The 25,873-nt window shown below is 40.1% G+C and overlaps 1 protein-coding gene across 15 annotated transcripts in view; it reads right to left on the bottom strand.

Annotated features, from left to right (window-relative positions):
* afdna (afadin, adherens junction formation factor a) overlaps positions 1-25,873 on the bottom strand; it is a 140,121-nt gene that overhangs the window by 72,234 nt on the left and 42,014 nt on the right. For 10 of the 15 annotated variants that reach the window (XM_036582053.1, XM_036582059.1, XM_036582048.1 and 7 more), the window contains exons 2-8: positions 10,968-11,163; positions 10,268-10,380; positions 8,378-8,538; positions 6,109-6,269; positions 2,924-3,081; positions 983-1,076; positions 456-593 (exon numbers count right to left, since the gene is read on the bottom strand). In XM_036582053.1, the coding sequence (XP_036437946.1) occupies positions 456-593; positions 983-1,076; positions 2,924-3,081; positions 6,109-6,269; positions 8,378-8,538; positions 10,268-10,380; positions 10,968-11,163 (1,021 nt within the window). The remainder of the gene's footprint in view (positions 1-455; positions 594-982; positions 1,077-2,923; positions 3,082-6,108; positions 6,270-8,377; positions 8,539-10,267; positions 10,381-10,967; positions 11,164-25,873) is intronic. The other 5 variants (XM_036582060.1, XM_036582058.1, XM_036582063.1 and 2 more) reach the window with 1 other exon arrangement.

Raw genomic sequence — 25,873 nt, forward strand, 5'->3', positions numbered from 1 at the left:
TGTCCAGCACATTCTTTTGTTCTTTGTCCTTATTGATTCCTGAAACTCTTGAAATTTTCTTTGCCCTCTGTTTTTTCTACCTCCCACCATTCTGTGTATCTGTGAAGCGTCAGTCTATTAACAGAACAGAACATTCTCCATTAAACTAAATTCTAAAACTTCTGAGACTGCAAGGATTCAGTGCTTGTTCACATTGTTTCTGACACTGTATAATATAACATTAGAAATAAAATCCATGGACAATAGCACATGGCAAGTTAAATCCAGCAGTAGCAGTAAACTAAGAAACTTGACCTTTTTCTATGTTTTCATCTCTTTTCTTGCACAAACAATTTATTAACAGGATGTAACGTTTTTTTAGCTGAACCATGGCTTTAAGGCTGAATGTTAACAATTTCTACCTAAACTAAGATTGTGTAATCATAAAACATGTATGATATTTGTCTGTCTTGTACCTGGGCTCAGCTCGACCAGGTAGGGCAGTTTCTCCGGAGGCAGCGCTCCATGCAGTGGCCCCATCCTGTCGTCCACCTTGCGGCCCTTCTTAGGGATATAGTCTGGAGGTCGCTTCTTCAGCTGGAACACTAATGCCTCTGCAATATCAACAACCAGAAACAGCGTATTGTACATAACTCTTCCAGCAGAGGGTGCTCTTCTTAGCTGAGCTGCACTGTGTACTGTGTGCTATTCAGTGAAACCTCGTTTGATAAAACAGTGACATCTTTGTGCAATTCAGCATTTATATCAGCACTGTTGGAAATCTTATTCCCAAAATGGTAACTTTTCAGAGGTAGTAAAACAAAAAAAGAAAAAGACATTCTTAACTTTCAACATAGGTTAAAGTTTTCCAAGTAATTTTGGTCCATTCTGGACCATTCTACTGATTCGTTCATCATGAAATTTCCACAAAATTTAATTTTCAAACAATGAAGGAAAAAAGGAGATTTTCACATAGCATCAGTATCATTAATGTGTCTCAGACCTTTATCACTGGTCCAGTCTCTGAAGATCTGCAGTGGGCATTCTGTATCATCCAGTATGGTCTCCTTCACAGGCTTATCATCAGAGTGCACCACCTGAACAACAAACAACACATCAGAGTCGATCAGCAGGAGCCCACCAAGACGAGCATTTACACACTTATCTTACATGACCTCATGTAAAGGCTGCTGCTCACTCTGCACACACTTTATCTCCCAACAGCTATTTTCCACCAATGTTGTAAATCAGACTTGACGATAATTTGCATTTTACACTTTTAAAATGAACGATTCTGTTTAGTGTTAAATGTCATTTTAATTATTGACAAACAAATTTTTTGTCAATTTTTTTTTCCCGATTACCAAAATCATAACAGACAGATGAGATAGACTAATTGATTATGTAAATAATAATTGGTCGTTGTAGCCCTAGTAAAATATAGACAATAAAAGCAATACACCACACTTTTTGGGATTTTACTGTTTATATTAGACGTTTATTAATGTTAGTCAAAAAGGAGTGTATACTTCATTGAAAAGTATTATATTACATAAAATTATATGTAATTTTGACTATAACTGTTTTAAACACTTTCCATTCTCACTGGACTAGGGCTTATAGAAGCTCTATGAACGATCCATATGTATAACAAACAGAGCAGCAGAGAGGATGTAGGGTAAAAGAAGTGGGCGTGGGGGCTGTTGGGGAGGGTTTTTTGCGATTGGCTGAGAGGGGCAATGAATCATTCGGAGGAAGCTGGATGTTTCAGCACTAGTGACGACAAGGGAATGCAGGAAGAAAAGTTCTGGAAGCATTCAATCAGCTTGATCATGAAGCTGAAGGTAAAATACCACTTCGCCAACTTTAAGTTATTTTGTGTTTTTTTTTCATGGATGTGGAACAGACCTACGGTAAACTGTGATACGTGACCACTGATGCCACGCATACTCAACATGTTCACTAATTGAGTAAGTTAGCTCAAAGGAATGATCTGCTAAATATTTTATGAGCAGAGAACCCGCATACTTAATAATAAGGCAGCAAATATAAAAAAAGGCAAAGATGATGTTAAAAATCATGTATGGTCTTTAGGGGTATATCCTCAGTCTTTACCCCGACTTGGCTGTTTTAGCTGTTTCTTGTAAGCTCATTAACGCTAGCCCTTTAAATTGCCTCCCTTTTTTGCGATTATGACTGATTCTACATTTTTGTTGTTGGATTTTGGTTTAATGTAGTATTACCAGTTAACTATTTTTAACTGAATCTTTGTCTTTTTGTGATGATTATTTTTGACTGCTTAATCCTCTGCTCTTACAAAATGTATAAGGACTTATGGCTGTGGGCCACACTCAAAAACTGAAACTAAAAAAGAAAACTGACAAATTTTGACCAAAAAGAGTTACCATTTCCATTTTATAGTGTACATGGGCCTACACGTCACACATAATACTTTACAAATCATTTTAATGGTAACGAGAATCAGAAACCGGAAGAGGACGTTTCCTTTGCTCTTCTACTCCGGCCCAGTTAATCTCACAATAGTTACCGCAATCACAGATGAACATGCCAGTCCTGACCACAAATACAAGAAAACAACTATTATGGCTTTAACTAGGCATTTAAATTCACAGGAATATTTGCAGCTCTCTATGAACTCAATCACTCTGAATGATGTGTCTACTTTTAAAATTAACAGGCAGAAAAAATCCTCCTGCTTTGCTTGTGAATACAATCTGTTAACAGGCATAGTTGCTGAAGTGTTCAAACAGTGTGTCCAACTACAAAATCAAACGTAATAAACTCATACCAAAATCATGCAACAGTACAAAAATGACAGAAGTCCTGCACTCAAGTTTTGGTTTTCATCCCAGTGTGTCCTGAAATTTTGTCATTTTAGCGCAGCTTGAATGATGACGGTAGCATGAGGGGGTGGGGTTTTTACCCGAGCAATGCAGTATTCTCTGGGATTCTCCTTCTCCAGGCCATATTTCTCTAGAGCCTCGGCCACTGCGAAGTCAGCTGTGTCAGTAGTGGAGAGCAGGATGGTCTTATAGGGGATGTTAGGCTTCAAACTGTCTGCATAAATCCTCAGTGTCCCCCCTGAGAGAAAGCACAAAATAGCATTAGTGTGATACAGACACAGATGGGAATAGTGGATTGTAGTCTCAACTGTACACACTCATTATCGCAAGCCAAAAACACACCCACCTTCTCACACTCATACACGCAGCTCTACCAAGGAACAACATCTGCTGTGTGTAATAATGACTGCACTGTGCTACGTTTCCCTGCACTCAGCATCTTTTCTATCAGCCATTACACGACAGCTACTTCAGAGCAAAGTGGCTTTAAACAGCCACACACTTCACTGGGGATGTAACCCTTTGACATCACAATGTTTGGGGAAACAACTCATGACATCTCAAACGTCACCACATTTAGATTAGATTATTCAGGTAAGATTTAGAATTATTTTTAAATATACACTGCATACACAAATGTGACTGGTAGAACAGTATTAATAAACAAACAGGGCTGCTGCACAATTCTTAAAATCAAATTCAAATTCTTTTAATACCTTCTTAAGACCTCAACAAAGGAAACATCCTTGGTCAAGTGACATGTTTTGTTGATTTTATCAGTGTTTACTGAAAGAAACTTGCTTTCAAAGTTAAACAAAGTTACAGGAAAAAATAAAACAAACGTGTCAGATTTTTTTTTCCACTGGTCACATTTACGGTTTTGCGCACAGCCATACCACAGAATTGCAACTTTAATTAGCTAATTCCAATAACACTTATGCCTTTTGTCTTTAATTTCCTTGTATTACTTTGTATCTTTTTAGAATTTTTATTTTTATTGTTTTTATTTTATTGTTTTTCATTTTCATTTCATTTTTACTTTTATATATGTAAAGTATACTGAACTGCCTGAATTGTCTAAAAATGTGCTATATAAACAAACGTGCCTTGCCTTACCAATTCCACAGCACTACAATGAACATAAATTCAAATATACCATGTGCTAATGTTTTTATTCAAACACCAGGGGTCGACACAGCCTACTGACCGATGCCCTAACCACAGCATTTCACATTTGGCCACTAAACATTCAGAGCCTAAGGTCTGAGTGGCCACTTGCTTTGGAGTTTTTATTTGTGTTTATTCCCCTATTGACAAACCACCAGACCATCTTCCACCATTAATAAGAAAAGAACTGCTTTTCACCCTCCTGACTGAGATCTTGAGCTTGTGTGGATGAACAAAGAACTAATTGCATCACATCAGATTTTTCCGGAATTCGCAAACTGTACCGTTAATGTTCCCTTTGCAACTAACTGGACAGCAAGAACCTGTCAAGTCTGATCATTTCTTGGTCTCCTGCTGCGATGGCTGGGTTATTAAAATATGGCTTTACTGCCAGTGCTGACAAAAAGAATCAGATAACCATGATAACTATGAAAATATACAAATCAAGAGGAAGAAAGTATGTGTGGCTGAAGTACAATTTTGAGAATATTGTGATGTTCTGTTGAGAATGTTGTCATTTTGCATGACGGGCAGACACACAATCTCATTCTTTACTGAGAGTAACTAATTTAGAACAACAAATGTTCAAAAGCAAGGCCACAGCTTTCAATACGAGCAATGATCTTTAGCGGTCCCAATAATAAACCCACAGTGCCAACTGATTAGAGATGGTATCGTCTGTACTTATAGAACACTGACCAACGGCATGTTTCATTACAAAGAGAGCATAATTAGTCTTGCTTAAACAGGTGTAGTGCAGAACAGTCTGTGAAACACTGCATTGTTTTTATGGCAGTTTTAAATGCAGCACTATGAGTACACTGTGTCTCGGTGTCAAAATACTGTGACACATATTGTGTATTTCCCGTATCGGCCTCCCCATGACTGAACAAAAAGCCTGATGAAGCTAGAGGTGGATCAGCATGATTTAGGGAAAATATCTAATTGTGATTTGTCTAATATTTTGACAGATTGTGATCATTTTCTGACTTAAGACTGATGTCTATATGTTCCAGACAGCCAGTAGGTTGTGGCTGTGATGTCAAAACACATTGTGGTTTGGTTGCCTCTGCTTAGTATAACTTCTCTACAGGCAGTTTACAAGCTCTGTGTTATTAGTTTAAATTTCTCCACTTAAAAGGCGTTTTTGATAATGTAGACTAAAATACAGCTCTTGCGATTTGAAAACTGCACCCATATGAAAACACTTTTAAGTTTTAGTCAGCAGGACAAACTTCAATCTGGCTGACCATACAGTGAAAAAACAAGGATTCCTTCACATTGTTTCCTTATTTTTTTTTAAATCAATTACAACACATCCTAGAATTTCAAAACTGATGCAGTTGAATCATCAATTTCATAACAACAGATGCATAATGCATTTTTACATCTATGCACCTCACATGGCTCTCCTCTCCAGCAGTGCTGGACACAACTGGGGAACAAGTTCACATCTGTGTCCAATCCAGATCCAGATTTCCCTCTGGAATAAAACCCTTCTGCATCACACACATGGTCATCAACCTGATTACATAAGATATCAAATCTGGACCTCTTTTCAGCTGACCCTGACTACAAGAACAAACTCATCAATTTATCTAAGCCCCTGCATACATAGGGCTAAAAAGCAGTTTTTACGTCAAGGTCTGCAGGACCACATCATTTCCTGGAAGCTCGTTTTTGGTGCCCCGGCATCCGTCTTTGGCAGCAGGTCTGAAGCCACACAGAACAAAATGTCTGCCAAGCTGATGCCAGTCTCTGGCTAGAGCGAAGGCCAGCGGCCAAAGCGCAGCAGCAGCCTCAGACCAAACCCCTCATTATGAAATCAAACTGCAGCGGTCAGTGCACACTCTACTCCCACTGAGCGGACATAGTCGCACAAACTGGGACACAGATTGATTTACGCATTTTCAGTCTGTCTGCATCACACAAACAAACAAACAAAAGCTCAGGGAGGGAGTAAGCGGACACGTCTGCTGAACTACTCATGCAGAAATGTGGGCTAAATAAAACGAGTTAATCAATAAGCAGCGGATTTGTAATGACAGGGTGACCTATAAATGACCCGGCTTTACTGAAAATGCCACCGTGGTCTAACCTGAGTCAGGCCGGCCGTCGCCACTGCGGAACTCTTGCATTCTCTTCTCCAGCTTCTGCTGTCGCCTCCTCTTCATCACCACCTCAGGGTTGGAGATGGTGCGGGTGAAGCTTGTCTCTGGCATGTCTTTATACACTTCTGCAGCCAGCCTTGAGTTCTCTCTGTCAGCACACAAACACACAGAATGACACACGGCACTAATGCAGTACTGCGTATTACCCAGGTAAACAGCATACAGTGTTGGGGGTAATGCTGCGCAATGCCACACAGATCCAAACCCACCAGTAAACCAACACATCATCTGAGTTTTTATGTGGAATGTTGACGATTGTAAAAAAAAATCCCTTTCTGAAAGGGAGCTTTTTGAGGTATTAAACTCTTCATAAGTCTGGTTCCCATTACCACCACTGTGAATAATTCTTCAGTTTCTCAAGAAGGGAACATTTGTTTACATCTTTTCCATTTAATTAAGCAGAATTAAAAAAAATGGAATATGAGTTATACTGCTTGTGTGACTCATACTTCTGTCACTTATATTCAGAAGAGAACATTAATCACAAAATGCATTTAAAACAATTTTGTCTATTGTCTGTGCCTGTTCTAAATATAATTTGTGCATAACTGTGCTACCCGTGCCAGCTGACTGCCCAGATCCTACTGTCAATATTAACACTAGAGCATAACCGTGCAACAACTTTCCACCGAAGTGAACTTGAACAATCTAATCATGTTCATTTGAAACTGACTGATAAAGATCCCGATGCTGAAGAAGAGAAAGTGCCATCCTCAACTAAACAGGCTATTCAGAAGCTCTTAAGGGAAAAAAAAATATTCATAAAGATTTTATTTCGAGGCAGTTTGTTTTTGAACTATTTTTACTAACTGGTATCTAGGTTGTCAAACAGCATCAATTGTTCAATAATTAATTAATATTAATGTGATTGGCTGTATTTCTCTACATAAAGTACTGAAAGGATTATTGGGTTTTCTCCTCTACTTTTCTGCTGGTACAGACTTTTTCTGAGAGGTGATCAGTAAAGTAAACCAATGACAAGTAATTAGTAATTTGTCGTGGATTACAATGACTACAACAGTGATGGTGTATACCCATCTCTGAGGAGAGTGATTTATCGAATACCCATATGAAACAGCAAGACGTCTGTGTGAGTGTTTGAGTATTATGTGCTTGATTCTGAGTTGACCAGGACTGTAAAGGACAACAAAATCACACTAGTCTAATCATGAGTAGCACAATCATGTTGAAGACGTTTTCTGCTATCAATTTGCTTTTCCTGACGTGATGCTCTACAGTCCTTGAAAACGCGACAATATGTTTGCTAGCTAGCAACTAGCTAACCTATAGCAATAGTGTAGGAATGACACAAACACATCAAAGCACATTATTTGATTTAATAAAAGGTGTAAAGCTGGGACTGACTTGTATAATACCAACAAGCACATTCACACACACAAAGTTCTGCTTGCCCTTAATCTGCATATTCTCCACTCTCCTGAAATGTGTATGCTGATGCAGTATTTACATATTTATACATAATTACAGATAACTGGATGTGTTACAGCAGGCAGTAATACATGATCGGGAATCAAAGATGACTTTGATTAGGTACAGATTAACACCTCTGATCAAACTGACCTTTTCTTGAGATCTTGATTTGGAAGCCGTAGCCAGCACTGACAGTTCATTCATATTATGCTGACAGAATGTAAACAATAATGGCCGTAGGATGCTTTTTCCAGGTTTTGCAAACACTACTGGTAGCAAATTTAGCAAATAAATGCTTAGAGCCCAGATGAAACAGCTTTTTCATTTTCTCAGGTGTCTAAACTTTTGCACAGTATAGCAAACAAATTTTTTTTTACTGTTGTTTCGCCATCAAACGTTTGATGGAATAAGTAATAATGCATCAATACATATATTCTCAGCTGAAGGTAACTGCCAGTGTTCCCTTTGCTAAATCAGCCACCACAGACATCAAGTGCAAGCATGGAAGGCAACTATATCTCAGCAGCTTTGCTGTGACATTTAAACATTCTTCTTCTTTGCAAAGTATCTCAAAAAACAGCTTTGGTGACCTACTGACATTCTTACAAACCAAAATCACCAGCGCTGATTATATAATATATAAAAGCAATGCAAAAAAACAACACTAAACATGGTTCTTCTATATGATAATCTTTTTTCTATAAGGTGCAGATATAATCTGTCCTACTGAGCAAGTCTCAGCTCTAAAAAGTTGCAGGTCCTCACCCATCCTCTCTGTTCAGTGCATGCTCATCTCCATCAGGAATCCGTGCGAAGGCCTCTTTATCTCTCTTCTTTTCTTTCTTTTTCTCTTTTTTGGACAGCGTCCTTTTGAAGTTCTGGATCACACCCTCCTTCTCCTTCTCAGGACCATTGCTCTGTGTTTTCTGGGGGACGAAACACGAGGAGAGAGAGAGTTAGATGGGTTTCCCCTGGCAGGTGCCTGAGGTGATGGCAGGCTTTACAAGCTCTGGATTGCTGGATTGGACTTCAGGCTGCAGGCCCAAGAGCCAAAATACCATTGAGAGAGAGAGAGGGAGAGAGAGAGGGAGAGGGAGAGGGAGAGGGAGAGGGAGAGGGAGCGGGAGAGGGAGAGGGAGAGGGAGAGGGAGAGGGAGAGAGAGAGAGAGAGAGAGAGATGGAAAGAAAGGTGAGAGAATGCAGAGCCTTAAGCTGCAGTTATCTCCATTCCACAGCGCAGCAGAGATTTCACAATGACTCATAAAAGCACTGAAGAATTCTTTAAAGAGGGATTTCAAAATATTCTAATGACTGAATAGTAAAAGTCAAATCAGATCCAAAGAAAAGATTCCTGAGCTTCATGCACGAGGCCCCCATGGATTAAAAAAGTTCCCCCAAGTTTCACCACAGTGTGTTAAAATGTGGGATGAAAAAAAGTTCTGAGAAAAGATCTTTTATTCCAAAACTGTCTGATCAAGTGGCTGAGGAATGATGTTTTTCTTTCCATCTTACTGAGTAATATTGACTGAAACCTCAAGGCAGCGCTCCTCAGTGTATATAAACACATACTCGTACTCCTGAGGTCTCAATGTGTTCCCTCACTGACTTTCACTACACTTTAGGGAGCTCTACTACACGCCACAGTAAGTGGCTCAGAAGCAGAGCGTGCACGTCTGCAAAAGCTGCTCTTTATGGAACGACGGGGGGGAAGAAAAACACAAAGAGATTGAGGAGAGAGAGAGAGAGAGAGAGAGAGAGAGATGAGAGAGAGAGAGAGAGAGAGAGAGAGAGAGAGAGATGAGAGAAGAGAAGAGAGACAGACAGAAAAAGAGAGACAAAGAGAGGGAGAGAGCATGTGAAAAAGACAGAGAGAGAAACCAGCACCATAAGCACCTCGTGTCGTATGTGTGTGTATCACACATCTGTGCGTCTATGAAATTGTTAAGAACCTTGTGTGCTTATTTTTTCTATTTATTGCATCCTGGTGATTTTATAAATAAAGACCAACATATCCACTTTTTTCTGGCTCTCTCAAATCGCAATTTTGATATAAAAACTAGCAAACACTGAAGTGTTCATTTCTGTAGGAAACACGCATAATTTCTCATAGTTTACTGTAATCTCTCCTAGTTTAATCTAATCTCTCATAGTTTACTTATGTCTGTTTTTCTATTTCTGCCCAATTCATGTCTGTTTTTATTCCTATCTTTTATTTCTGCCTAATATATCACTACTGTCAGAAGAAAACCTTGTATCTCCATTTTTGACATTTTTCAGTTTTTGACATAATTTGAAAATACCTGTTGCCCTTTACATTGTGTGTAAATTTCATGAAGAATGGACCAAAAGAAACGACCCAAAATTACTTGGAAAAAATTCTGGTTCCATTTCCCTTTTTTCCTTTTTCTGTAAAGTCATCATTTTGGAGATGCAAGGTTTTCTTCCGACAACAGCAATATGTAAGATTATGTTCAATTATATGTCTTGCTACTGTCTGTCTGTCAGATGACCAACATGCAGTGACATTATACACATAAGAGAAGCATCTTTAAGGCAGTGTAGTAGGATGTTTCTGCATGTATAAATCAGTGACTTTCTATTCCATTGCTATGGACCCAATTCACTGCAACAGCTGAATGTCACTCCGTCTCTCACCTTTGGAACAATGTCATTCTCGTTCTTGAGGACGAAGCGTCCCTCTCTGTCATCTTTGTTCCAGTTAAGCTGCACCACCAGTGGCTTCTCGTCCAGGTCCAGCTTCCGTTCTTCTGCCAGAGAGGGGGAGTTCACTGGTCATCTTTCGGCTTTCAACCCCCACTACAGTTACGAGCACTAATCACTCAGAAGAGATCAGATACAGCTGACCTCAGGAGTTTAATAATGACTAAAATTAGGTCTGATCGATGTGCTTTCCATAACCTAACACCTGCATATTAAATCAACTAAATCAAATGCTACATCAACAATCCATCACAGTGGCACTATAAGGCTAATGTAGCTAACAAGCAATGAAAGCTTATACCCTACCAATTAGCAATGTGCAAACTGCACATTTAAATTAACAAATAATTAATTGAAATCTTAAAAAGTTTGCAAGCAATCTCAACGGATTTTGTTAACGTTGTTTCTGACACTGTATAAGATGTTATTATCTATAAAAAAGGCAAAAGTATGTTGTAAAGCTAAAATAGTGGTAGCAGCCATTTTGACATCTGAATTTTGTCTACCTCTGTCCATTCAACTAATAATGAAACAAACTATGTTTTTGTGATTAACTTCATTTGGGCAAAGGCTTTTTGCTAATCCATCACTTCAGTATCTGCAGAATATCCAGCCCCTCTGAGGGGCTACTCACCCCCGCTGACATGGACCTCGTACAGGGAGTATTTGGGTGAGGAGAGCATCCTCATGTCGGGCCGAAATTTTTCAGCCAGCGTCTCGATCACATCCTGCGTGGTGGCTGTGCTGGACACTCGGATGCATTTAGTGGCAAAGTTCCCTGCCACCCTATCCTGGAAGTAGAACCGCATCACGCCATGGAACTCCAATTCCTGGAGGAAGACAAAAAAAGAACATACTAGTCAAGCTATTTTTATTTTTTACTATCTCTGATAGCGGGCTCATACGAAAATATCATAACGTGATAAATCTGAGAGCGCATCAACACGAGCAGGTAACCTGGAGCGAGGGCTGATATTTGAGCAAAGCGGGCAGGAGGCTCTTTTTCTGGGACGAGACGAGTCAAGAATGGCCTGAGGAAATTCGCTTTTGTCTCTGTACGCAGCGGTTACAGCAAACTGAGAGCACCTTTTGACTTAATACAATAGCCAAGCAGGCGTTTCTCCACTCTGAACACAGGCGAGTAATTTCAGATATTATCTGAGCAATGTAAGCCTTTTCTGATCATCCGGATGCATTTGAGCTGTAACAACATACCATATAGAGCAATCACACCACAAAGAACTGTCTCTGCCTGCACCTCAGTACATTCCTGCTCATATATCCTAGTGTGGTGTATATAAGGAGGAATGTGTCTTATACAAACAAGCAGCCTAAAGGCCACAGCTGTGCATCCTGACAAACTCTCTTGACTTACTTATTTTTGGTTATTGGTGTGTACCCTTTGTGAACACCAGGGGGTTTCCAAAAGAACTGGATTAGTCAGAGCCAACAGAGCATCAAACATATTGGTTTGAAATAGGTTGTTAAACGTGTACAAAGGAGTGTTTTACAGCTAACAGCAGAAGCGGGAACACTGAAGCCTACATTTTTTTTCGTATTTTTTCCCCAATTTTATACATAAATGTAAGTAGGGGTGAAGCTTCGACATTATAACATTTCAAACAATAGCTGGCTTTATTCTGTTCCAATCTAATGCACAAGTCACAAGCTACTATTAGCCCCAAGCTAACACACTTACCAAAAGCAAACGTGCTACTGACAATACAATACATTGTTATTGTATGATATTGTTTTGCTAGATCCCTAACAGTATGTCATATAGCAATCTCATAACCAAGTATATTTTGGTATATCACTGTAGTCATGATTTTGAATGGGCTACTTATGACGTACTGAAAAATTGAGTGCATCTAAAAGTAGTAGTTTTCAGGGCCAGGAGAGGACAATATCACAAAATGAAAAAAAATAAATGAAGATTTAACTGCTAGAATTGGTCGAACAATTTGTTGGTTAATCATTCACGTCCCTAAATAAGACAGATCTGACCAATATTTCCTCAAATTGTGCACTAAAACTTGTAAAAAGAAGCATGTTCCCTGGAGAGCATCAATAGAACATGTAATTTCACTGCCAATGACTGTGTTTTGTTAGCCTCACAACTCCAGCGCAAATATAAAGAAGCAAACATCAGACACCAAACATGTCTTACCTGCATTTGGGGTAACAGGACAGGTATCACTTTAAAATAAGAATTTTTTGGTGGATTTCCACTTTGATTACCATGAGGCCTCCATGGCAACAAGAACAATGAGGGTCAGGAGGGTCAATTTCTGCTTCCTCTCTGCACATGGAGATGTTTCCTGTGTGCACTGATTATATTGTACAGTGTGTGTGTGTGGTGGGATTTATGTGAACAAAACAGAGACATAATTTTCAAACACTGATGGCACCAGCTCTGCTAGTCTGGGACCTGAACATGCACGAATTCAGCTGCAGTTTTATATAAAAGAAATGTAAGCTTGTACATGTTTATTAGTACTACATGAGCATGTATGGATAACACCATACACATACACTCCCATTCCCTGAAGCTGAGTGGACGCAGGAAGGCACCCACACAGCAACATTACGCAGTAAAAGACTGATAAACACAAACACAGAAATGAGTCTGAAACAGGGCGAGTCAGGGTCAGAGTCAGAGCTCTGTGAATGCTCTCTCAGATACACTCCTACCTTTGACCAAGACTCCTCCCAGAGAGACGCTGTTCAGACCGAGCCCAGCTCAGTCATTACACACACAGACTTGTTTTCATACAATGCCAGGACAAAGGGTCATACAGAATTGTGAAAAAGTCAAAGACCACCCTCCATTTAATTACCAGATAAAATGGTGATTAAGTACAAGTTATTCTATATTTCTCAGGAGATCAGACATAAAATAATCCACTCACACAGGGAAGAGGAAAGTCAAAGGAAAAGAAGTGAAAAAGCAGAGTTCTAAATATCATCCCAGCGTACAGACATTAAGATTTGGGATTATTTGGAAGCATAACATCTAAGTAACAATGTACAATATTGGTACCACCAGATATTCGCCTAAAAAACAAGACGAGAGAGATGTTTAGATTTAACCGATATTTCAAATCAATATACTGCACTCCTGAAGAGAAAAACCTGAAAAATGTGACCTCCACAGTGTTAATGCAGTGTGCATTACATGTATGTGTCAAAAAGTATATATAATATATCCCATCAGTATTACATGGTATGTTGTTAGCCATGATTTTCTCTGGTTTTACTACATAGCAATGTTTTCTGATGTGTGTAAATCAGTAATAGGTGGAACACTGTTCTTTCATCTCATATCCATTTTCATTTCCAGCATTCCAAAACACTGGAGTGGACATTTGCTGGTCCAAATGTCTGTAGTATCACCCTTGCACCCACACAGGCACATCAACATTTCACACGTGATACACAGTGTACTGAAGAACTGCAAGGACATTACAGGCACATTTAATTGAAACAGCCTGAGCTTCAAAAAACTTCTGTAACATGATAGTTTCATTCATTCAAGGTTACATAAAAGGCTTAAAACATACTGACCAAGTTTATTAACCCATGCACACCACACAGATGCACTATGTAGGTTTACAATAACAGACTGTGGCTCTGTTGCTGCACAATTTATCAGGTCCTCTCTAACCAGTCCAGCCATGGAAAGAGACAACTATAAGCCCATGACAGACCAGATATTATTTAGGTGGTGGAACATTCTCACTCTCAAATAGTAGTATGAATCAGACAGAGAGATGGTGTTGAGGTTTTTATGCATGCCAGGGACAGTGAGTGGTCTACCACCCAAATATATCGAGGCAGGAGAGCTCTGTGGTCAGAAACTGACCACTGATGAAGAGCTAAAGTATGGCTAGCATTCATTAAGCATGGAAAAAAATCTACAAAGATGTATGTGTCTAATAAAGTGGGCAGTAAGCGTATGCCATACAGAGGACAGTAATGGTGGCCTACCAGCAGGGGGCGACGGCATGTCAGTCATTTGATTAAAATCTCCAATGCGTGCCAGTGGTAGTGGCCCGAGAGTGAGTTCACTCTATTATTGAGGGAGTTAACAAGCATGAGGGGAATTTCACACCAACCCAGAGGTGAAGGGGCTCAAAATGGATCCTTCTCAGTCCGAGCAGCAGCAATGATGGTGACTTAGTTGTGTGTCAGCAGTTGTGGCAGCAGTTACTCCAAAGATGTAGGCTATTTGTTGCTATCAGGCTTACAATAAACATGCTGTTGTCTCTGACAGGCCATAAAGAAAAGCTGTATAGAGCTCAGAGAGCAGTAATACAACAGGCTAATCTACTTGCCCCACACACACACACACACACACACACACACACACACACACACACACACACACACACACACAACCACATGACTAAACACTGCTGTGAGCCAGACTGATAACTCACAATTAGAGGACAAAAAAGGAAGCAGCAACTAGTGTGTGTGTGCGCCTGAGTGAGCATGTTTTATGAGTGAGAGAGAAAAAAAGAAGAAGGAAAAAAAATAATAAATAAAATAAAAAAAAAGGAGAGGCGGAACATCATATAGGACAAGAAAGAACCCGCTGTGGGGTCACCACTCATCTCCCCTCGACCACAATTAGCATACTAATAGGGCAAGTGCTGCATTCTGAAGGCCTGGCAGTAGCACTGACTGATGTGCAAACAGCCACTAGCCAATCAATCTTCACAAAAGCACAGGGCCAAGACAACCCCCGACACTCAGGTCCTGAGTCCAGGGCAAGGAGGGGCGCCATGGTGACAAATCCAATTAAATATCTGTTGGGCCGACTCTGCATGAGGGCCGAGCCAAGACACATGCAGCATTAATTAATGTGAAGAATGACAAAAGTATATCACAGCTTAACAGCAGCAGCAGCCATCAGGAAGCATGAAGCACATAAGAACGTGTGAGGACAACCATGAGAAATTTTGGGCTAAATGATGGTGGGAACAAACTGAAATTTCTTAACCAATCCAATGCTTCATTAAGGCGGAGCTCAAAGTTAGGGAGGGGGCGATAGTGCACTTGTCAATATTGTCCAACGGACAATAAGCCTCTTATTAAGCATGTGTCAAATATTCAGCAAAGACATTACATGCACTAACAAACATTCCTCAGCTCTGTGAATAATAGTGATTTTATTACTACAGGTCCAGTAATATTAATGTTTTACTGGCTAGCTTATTTTATTTCAGTTACTGATTGTACTTTGGACATGTAGGAGTGGGTTTCAGACAAGGCGTGTACAACACAAATCAAAAACGTTGTCGCCAGGTGCATATTCGAGTTACGAGATCATGTCTGGCCCCGCAAGCCTACTCCAAAAACTAAAGAAGCAAACTTCAGACAATAAATATGTCTTGACTGATTAACTACATTTGTGCAGGGAGAAACTGCACGCATTGGATTTCTGGTTTTAAGGGACACCTTAAGTTTAGTTTGTCTGCTTTTAGTTTAGCAAAGAAGGCTGAAGCACTTTTCACTTCCATCGCAGTGCGATGTTAGAGGCATTGATTCCTCCCAACAGAACTCTGACCTGGATTAACATGAACATTAGCATGTATGTGCATGCACGCACATCTGTTTTTGAACACTTTCAGGACAAAAATGTCCTGACTCTGCAAGAAAACCAGACAAAACTTAACTACTGGATCCACAAAATGCTCCTGACACTTTAAAATTTTAGGTATTATTTTATAATAGCCCATAATACAATTGTGATACACATTTACTTCACTAAAAAGGCACTGGTGAACTAGTAATGTGACATGGTTAAATTTAGTCAAAATAATGCAGACCAATAAGTATTTGCTGAATTATATAAATGAAGCTTGATTCATCCCACAAATGCACTTACACATGAACAGCGACTGGCCGAGATGACATGCTTTATTAAAGGGCTAATTTGTATACTGCAAGATTCTTTGACAGGCCAATATCTCAGTAGACATATAACATACAGCATAATCATTCAGGTCTTTTACATGAGCAATTTAGAAAGCAGGGAAGCCCACCACACAAAGCTACATTAATGTAGCGCTAAATAAAACCGTGAATGTGACACAGCACTGCCTCTACAGAGATGACGAGTGTGTGTCAGCGGATTGGCTGAGGAACATGTCACCATCACATCACATCACACGCATACACACAGCACAATGGTAAGCATTACATCATCCCCCCAGCAGCCACCTCACACAGCTACAGCAATCAGCAATCAGCAATGAGAAGACAAAACCCGTACAATCACGATCTGGCCAGAAGACGTTTCGCATTCTGGACCAAATTTAAAATGACCTGAAAAGAGGAAAGCGAAAGAAGAATGGCAGAGCGAAAAAGGGTGAAAGAGAGATAGAGAGAGAGTGCAAAAAAGACAGCAGACAGAGAAAGAAAGAAGAGAGAGGGAAAGAGAAAGCAAGGGAGAGCAAGCGAGAAAGAAAGACAGAGCGTGAGAGAGAGACAGAGAGAAAGAGAGAGACAGTCACACACAAAGAGAGAGATTACAAACAGAGGAAGAAAGAAAGACTGAGAGCGGGAGAGAGAGACAGGAGAGACAAAGAGAAACAGACAGAGAGAAAGAAAGAGAAAAGAAAGAGAGAGCAAGAAAGGGTGAAAGAGGAAGAGCATAGGAAAAGAGGGCCTGTTGGCCACTGGTCAGAGGAATCTCTCTGCTCTGCCCTGGGAGCTTCACCAGATTAGGCATTTCCGAGGTGTCCTTAATCAGATGTGAGCGCAGAGCAGAAGAGAAGAGTTGAAAATCTAATTACAGCTGAGTTTACATAACGTAGGAGCAGTGAAACAGCCTCTGTAAACAGCGCACTTAAACCACATAAACACAGCCTGCATAGAGGGAGGGAGGAAAGGAGGGAGGGAGAGAAACAGAAAGAACGGAAAGCAATGGATCTGTATTTGCCCGGAATTTCACAGAGTGAAATGGCCGTAAGCCCCAATAGCCTCCACCAGGCCCACTTAGGACACTGCCTCTCTAATACTGCCAATCATCACAGGCTGACTCAAACAGGCCCTCATTCTCTGACCATACACTACTGCACTGTCCCCGCCTGATACGCTTCACTGGCTCATCGATAATGAAACTCATTAAAATAGCTGGGATTTCTGTGGCTCTCTCACACAGCCCTCATTCACGGTGGCGGATGTGCTAACAGGTTGTGGGAGGGCTTACTCATAGCACCGAGACAAAATTGCCAAACAAAACTGCAAACCACAGATGAGATAGACACATGAGACATGCAAAACATATGACATCATGTAGCAAGGAAATATGACCAGCACATCTATATGATACTCACTCACATTGTTAAGTAATGTGTTATATTGATAGCATATAAGTTCAGAGTATTTGAAATATTCACTTCTTAGCTTAGCATGAAGAGGACAATCATTAAGCTGTGTGATACCTAGAATAGCTAACCAAAGGTTAATGAATAAACAATGTGCAAATGGTAAGGCAAGACACCACAAGACTACTACAAGAGCCAGCAGCTGTGGCACCAGTGATTATTCTATTCATATCTGGACATCACAGGGCTTGGAGACATGGCCAATACATTAAAATACATTTCTCCATATCACACAATATCAATCATTTACTATTGTATATATTTACTAATGCATTTGAATGTGTTTTGAACTCTAACAACAACAAAAGGCTTTTTATGGTGTGATAAAATACTTATCATCGAGACCGAACACACAGTCACTACAGATGAAAATATGAATTATAAAAGTACATTTTAAAGCTCTTAGGCTGGTTAAATTTTCAGGCAACTATAGTAGAAGCTAAATTGCACTTTAGTTAAGTCCTTCAACTTACTTGAAACTCAGCAGCAACATTTGCAAAAGTTTCACGATGCAGTCAATCAAAAACACTGATACCGCATAACGTGAGCAAGTTAAAAAGCAATGACAGCTGAAAAGAATATATAAAAAGATGATGAGTGCTGCAAATATGTAAACAACACCTTGTGGATGACTTTACAGGGACAACAATACAGTGTGTAAAAAAAAATAAAATCATTAAAAAAAATCAATGCTAACTAGTGGAGCAACTAAAAGAGTTGCACGCAACTTTGTTTTGGAATTGCTTGAAAATTACACCGAAACTATGCTGCATGCAACTCAATGTGCAACTAGTTGCATTAGAGATTCACAGTATAAAGCCAGCCTAAGTCTCCACAAATTGAACACAGAAAAACGCTTGCTAGCGACCTCTGCTAACTGTCCCACTGGTTTATGGTGTTGTGAGTGAATGGCTAGATGAGTCCTCCCTCCTCGTCGTGAAAGTAAAAGGTGTACATTGCCACCTAGTGTACACAGTTGCATCTATTTAAAGTTCAAACATTTGCTCCTAATACTGGATTAAGCCATGTGCAGTCTGCTAGTGCGACTGCATTCACAGCAGCTCTACAGTGCAGAACCAGGTCTGAGGGGGAGTGAGAGTGGACAGGAGATGCAAATAGGATTTTTGCATGTTAACTTTAGTGGATGGCATGCAGTCAACAATACCCCCACCCACCCAATAGTCTTGCAGCCTGCAGAAAGATTTTCTATTCCCATACTAATACACAGAGCTAATTTCTTTGCTTACCTGTAAACTGAACTCAAGGTACATGTACACTCAGTTAACCATTCCAGGAACCACTATTTAGGTATTCCTTGCAGAAAATGTGAAGAAATTATACACTATTGCTCATTTTTGCAGTGAAGTAATTATAATATAATTTGCTACTATAAAACACTGCTGTTTAAGGTGAGTATTTTGCAAAGGACATTAAGAATGAGAGAAAGCAGAGGAAATACGGCTGTATCTGTACTTTGTTCTTGACGTTACATCATCCACTGAGGAGAGAAAACATACGTAGAAAGCCATGAGGCCTTGCGTTCTACTACTGCAATGGTTAGCTCTAGCGTTAGCTCATCTGAAGAGGCAGTCTTTGCTACACAAGCTTTACCTGACACAAAAAAACTATGCAGTAAACAAAACTTGACTATTTTTGTGTAATAAAATAAATGTACACTTTGGTTTGCTGCTAAAATGTTCCTCTGTGCTACCTGTTTTTATACCCTGCTAGTACACCAGTGCACCAGTTTGTACATTAGGAGTAAGAACAACAATACATTAAGTCCTTCTCTCCTTGTTCTTCCCTGTAGTTCACAACTATCTGTTCATTAACTCCTCTGGACTCAAACAGCAAATTAGTCAGAACTCATAGCCCTAGTAAGCAAAGATATTTCATTTTAACTGTTGCTAAAATGTCAGAGAAAAGCTGTGTATAGTGTAAGAACTGGTTCAAGAATTTAACTACAGAACCATGAATGGAATGCTCTGCACCACCACCACAAGCCAGATTGTGAAATGTGTTTGTACCCCTGTGCCTTGTATGTTTATCTCCAGTGCTACTTATGCACATTGTGATTCGTGCTGCTGTGTTCTTCCCCAGTGTCTTATCTATTGTTTATCCATTGTTGCTGTGAGAAATGTTGTGCAGTTTCCAACATGCCAAAACAAGTTCCTGCACCTGACAATTACTAACAAATTAAGTGATGCTGATTAACGTTCTGATCAGAAGCAACCCCTCAAATCAGTCAGGAGGTTCCTGTTTGGAAGCAGGGGGTGGCTGCTGGTGGGACTGGAGCTCTGTGCAAAGTGGAACCGAACAGACATTTTGCAAAAAGTCTTCACTATTTGCTCTATCGACACAAAAGCCTTGACTATGTACACATCTTTACTGCTAATAATGCCTTTACAGAATGTATAATATTTATTTAATCTCATTAATCACTACTTCAGTTACTTCTTTCACTGAGATTCATTCACATAACAAATCCATAGAGTTATGACTTTTATAAATAGTTTGTAAGGCCTAGAAAATGTACAGTTCGTCCTAATTAACGTAGGCGGTTTGTATATCGCTGTTGTGGCTACTGCAACTCTGCAATTTCCTTTGGGGTTTTCCTGAACCAAGATATCATTATTAATTATAAATTTTATTCTTATTTTGTTTTAAATATTATTTTTCCCCACCCGCTGGTGCATACCAACCTAACCAAAACTCAGATGATGTTTCAGGGGCCGGCAAAAGTGAAACATTTTTGTGGAAGAGGGAGAAATACAACAATTTTGTCTTTTAAATGAGATACAAGGAATTGTGTTTAATGTGGTCAGGGACATGAACTAACAAGGTTAAAAATGGTAAAGTTTGATTTTAGGTTCACTTTCATTCAAGTACTAACCACCCATCAATGCTAATTACCAAAGTCACCATTTTGTGCTATGTAGGTTTTATACCAAGAATTTCACTGCATCTGCTGAGCAATTCATTTACACAAGGTGCCCAAATCCTAATCAACATCTGGACTGTAAGGACAGTGTGGGTGAATTAGTGTCAGCCAGACTTTGCTGCGTATGGCTGATGGAAGCAGACGCAGACTCAGCTCTGAAACAGCCTTCCCCAGCCCGTTGCTTAAAATAGCGTGGCTGGCCAGCATCTGCACCCCTGCCCCTGCTGACAGCTGTCAGAGCTGGCCAGGAGCATGCTGGGAAGACGGTGCTGGCACCCCGGGCTAATGCCACATTCTCATCTCGCTGAGCTGGTGTTCAGACACCTCCACCCACACCAGCACAGGACTGGGTGAGAGGACTCAGACATTACATCAAAACATTCCATATACAAAAAATATTTCAATACTATTCATTAAAAATACAGATACTGAAATAGCAAAAAAAAAAAATCTGTACTGTACACGTAGAGAACCACAGTCATTTGAACTGACTGCAGCCTGGCAAGCTCACAGGAGCAGCGTCATGGTGCTGGACGCAGGCTGGGCCACTCTCCACACCATGGCTAATCCTGACGCTGTCTGAGCCGAAGTCTGCAGGACGGCATGTGCCACCTCATACAAAAACACACACCCATATACACTGGCCAGCTTTGTGGGTTTTTCTGAACGCCTTAATATTCTGACAAGACAAAATCATGGCTCATTTAATAATTCAGAACAGACTACAGAACATTTTCTATACACATCACACAAAGAAAATAAACAGAAACAATAAGTACAGTTCAGCAGTTTCTATGAAAGTGTCTTTACTGAAAACAATGCTGCAAACAGGTTAGGATTATCAACGGTATGCTATAAGGAACAATCTGTGTGACAATTTTTCTTTGGGCTAATTAGTTTTCTTCCCTCAGGGCATAAAAACGCTTTGCTGACTAATTAACTAACAAATCTCTTAATCTATTAAACCACTCCATCTCAATGGCAGCCCTCCCCCTGGTCAGACCAAATGCAGGCCTGACCCTGTACCAGAGACCACCTGTTCCTCTACTTGGCCTCATTTCACCAGGTTTGACCCTCCCTTTGTGTAGCTCGCACCAGGTTCTCTCTGGACAGATGCAGTCAGCTGTCAGAATTTCACATCTGGGTCCCAAACTGGCACCATTCCAAACCTTGCTTAGACACATGCACTTCTTCCTGTGAGGATCACAGCAGGGATACCACTAACGATTATAACAAAATAATCTACTTTCGTATTCGATTAATAGATAAACCTCACTTTTATGCTCATCTTTGCTTTGCGTCCACCAGAATTTTGTCATATTCTGGTTAGTTTAGAAATTAAAAACTTAATTATGTCGGTTGGGTTTCGAAACAAAAATTCTTCTGGATTGATTAGGGTATGGACTCAGAACACACACACACACACACACACACACACACACACACACACACTTTTTCATAGAGCAGTAAGTGTTTTAATCAGAAAAACACTAATAGTATGATAAACACAAATAATTACATAATACAAATCGATTTTATGTATCTTAATGTGTTCGCGTAACCACCTCCAAATCTCTCCTTAAGGCAGCCCAGTATTATTCGTGTTTATCTTCCAAAACCTGGGTCAGCTAATCAGTGCTTCATTAAATTAAAAGTGTTCAAGATGGATTTGAACAAACACATACAGTGGCTGGAGGCACAGAGGAGAAGCATTAAGTGAACTAGATATTACCAATATCGACCAAACACTGTAGTCAAAGACCACAGGGCAGTTCATTAGGCTCTACCAGTTTCACCCTCTATGTTCTCCATGCTGTTCTTCTCTCAGGAACAAGTACAAACACAGCTGGCTAAACACTGCAGACAGCTGAAGCTCTCCTGGCCAATCGAGTCCAGGTCCTGCCATCACCTCTGCTGAGGTCTGGCCTGTGTGAGCGCGGGCCATGGCCACACCCCCCAAGCACAGCCCAAGCTAAATCTGATTAGCAGCCTGTTTGTGTACCCGGATTACCAGTTCCTAGAGTCTGGGCCTGCCAATGCTCTAAAAAAACATACACACAGAAAATAAAGGGTTAACCACATTACTAATGCACTGCTGACCACATCCAACCCCCTCCAGACCTCTGTTTACCAGAGGTCAGTCCAGTGCATGTGTGTGTGAGCTGGAGTAAGACGAAGGGGGCATAGGGCGCCTCATTCACGCTAAATCATCCACCACTGCAGCCTCAACAACTACATACGATATCATATTTTCCAGTATTTAGTGTTTGCACCCTTCAAAATAAATACAGCTTCCATTCATTTCAGGAAACTTGCTTTCAGTTTTCAAAGAAATCTACAGGGATATTTTTTCCATATCTCCAAAGTTCAGTTGCATTTTCTGCTTCTTTAAGTGATGTTGAGTGTTGGACTCTGGGGTGGTCAGTCCATTGTACTGAGGACACCAAAAGCTTCTTTGTTAAATTTGCAAATGTTTCGTCCATTTGCTAAACTTTTCATCCATTTCCTTTTCTCAGTAAGGGCTTCTTGACAGCTTCACATCATCATAGCGTTGAGTTGTCTTCTCACAGTGGACGGATGGACAGAAACACCTGTGGATTTTTTTTCAGAGCTGAAGCAGAGCTTGGTTTTCTCCTCTCTCTTAAAGATGAAACTTTGAGTACTGTATTTGACGGGGACAGTTTTGAGGGTTGAGGCATGATCTGACATTTGTACAGTACTTTAAATGTGTATAATATACACTTACACATTTCTTTTACTTCTTATTAACCTCACTTCAAGTTACATTTGTCACTGTTAAGCATAGATTTGTATACCATGTATGACTTCTAAGTCTGTATTTCATATTTTATAGCTCTTCCTCATGTATGTGATTTATAGAGTAAAAACAGCTTCAATAAGAGCTCAACTGAAAGGCGGCGCTTGGCTAATCAGTGGCTTTAGGGAAACGCGCTTTGATTAGTCGATTTTTGGAAAAGGGGGCATCCCCCCCCCCTCCCTCCCTCAGGACAGAAATGCAATACTGGCCCCATGCCCTTTTGTTCGATAGAAGCACACTGCTTGCTCAGCAATAACGGCAGGATGGGATGGGCAGTCCGGCAGCAGCCGCTGGCCCCAAAGCCAATTCTCATTAACGGGCACACACACCCAACAGAGGTGCTGGAAGGCAAACATTACTCACATTAGGCTGGACATAAGAAGTCAGAAAGATGATATTATGGCTCAGAAATATATACAAGAGCACTTGTGTTGTTTCCACTTGGGAGCGTTGAGGAGGAGCTGTTTTTAACCCCTTTCACATTTAAAACTCTGAACGTTATCGGGACACTTGTACTGGTAATGTTTGGGGTTTGCGTCAATCACGCAAACAGTATTACATAGAGTCGCACGCATTCATACATGCTGTGAAAATCCCGGTGAACAAGTAAACACTCATGAGACTTTTTCCTCTCAAACAATGAATACTCTACAAAAAACACAAACATTCAACACAGAAACTCTGCATCACGGGTTACCACTTCAGTCCTGTAAAATTTCTCTTTTTACTTTCTTTAATTCAGCAGACAGGCAGCTGTGCTCAAAATGCAGTAGATAGATGTCAGCTCAGCTACAGAACCTAATCTTCTCAGTTATAACACTGAAGTGCTGCCTACGGCCTAAAACAGCCACTAGCAGGGGACTTTTCCCAAACTGTCCCTGTGCTAAAGGTAATCTGAAGCAATCAAACCCATTCTTTGTATACAAAAGGTTCGACTGGAATGAAATTATTTTTCCCTGGAAAGACAACCAAAAACCTGGACAATCCAGGGAAATCCTTGCTCAGTCATTTGTTCATAGCAGCAGCCATGCATGTGTGCAGGGTCGATTTCCGCTGCTTTCCTCTAGAATCACTCACAAAATAAACTCCTGTCCTTTGATGTTTTCATTCACAAAGCTAAACTAGAAAATTAACCTGCAAAAAAAGAAATGCTTAGCTTTGCCAGCAGTAATCTAGACGTCTTTCCAGGTGATATATATCAGCTTCTGTTCATACATGAGCCGTCCCTGTAATTTTCCGGGTATTGTATTGTAGTCTCGAGCAGCAAAATCAAAGTGTCAGCTTTACTAGGATTTTGATTTCAGTTTGTGTTCATATTTAACCCCATCCTATTAAATTAGTGTTACATTCCCAGTAAAAAAGCATATATGAAAGGACTTTTGTCAGCTGTGGGAGAAACTGCTAATTAGCTCATGCAATCAAGCTGATAGCATCAGAAATATAACATTGGGTAACTGACATAAACCCATCTGAGTTAGAGCTCCACTACTCACATATATGGATATTTGGGCCACACCCATTTCCATGGTTACACTTACTTCATAGTGCCCCTCACAAGAAAACCCCTAAATGAGGGGGCAAAAGAGGGAAAACAACTCAAAAACTCCCAAGATTTCTATATCATCAGGCTGAGCTCGATAAACAGATTGTGCTGAAATCCATGGCTCAGAAAGAGGGTACGCAAGAGTGTGTGCTAACAAAGCCGATAACAATGAAGTATAAAGTAATGAACCCCTTTATGACTCCTAAAACCAGAAAATAAATCATGCTCACATGTGCACTGAACACTGAAAAAGCAACAATAAACCAAAACACCATAATGTAGAACAAAATGTACATTATTCAGGAATATGAATGAAAGAACAGTGTACAGAGAAGCAGCTGTATTCCTCAAACAGGAAAAGCAGACTAGAGCGGAAGACTGATTTCCTCTCTCCACGCAGAGGGACACATCCGTGTGGGGACACACTTTTTTGGTCAAGAATTATTTGTACAACCCATAATGAACAGCATTTCCTGCACACAACATAAACGCTACAGCTGAAACAATAAATTAACAAAGTTGATTAGATTAGAGTAAACTAACCGCACCAAAAAGTTACGGGTTTTTTTTTGCAAAACCTCTGGACCAGACATATATACACTTTGCTGTGTAGACAGAACTTTGAACAGTGGCTGCATTGTAACGAGTAAAGAGAGAGAAAAAAGCTGAAGGTATTATGGTTTCAATAGATTCATCAATTACAGAAATAATTAGTAGTGCCAGCCCTACTAAATCCCTTAAACTTAAATATTAACAACTGGAATAGATTCATAAATATTCTTTGTTCATACACAACTGGAGCAAAAATGGATTATCTTCAAGGGTCAAGGTTGACTTC

Source organism: Colossoma macropomum, unplaced genomic scaffold (genome assembly GCF_904425465.1).
Source record: "Colossoma macropomum unplaced genomic scaffold, Colossoma_macropomum, whole genome shotgun sequence".
Classification (NCBI taxonomy): Eukaryota; Metazoa; Chordata; class Actinopteri; order Characiformes; family Serrasalmidae; genus Colossoma; species Colossoma macropomum.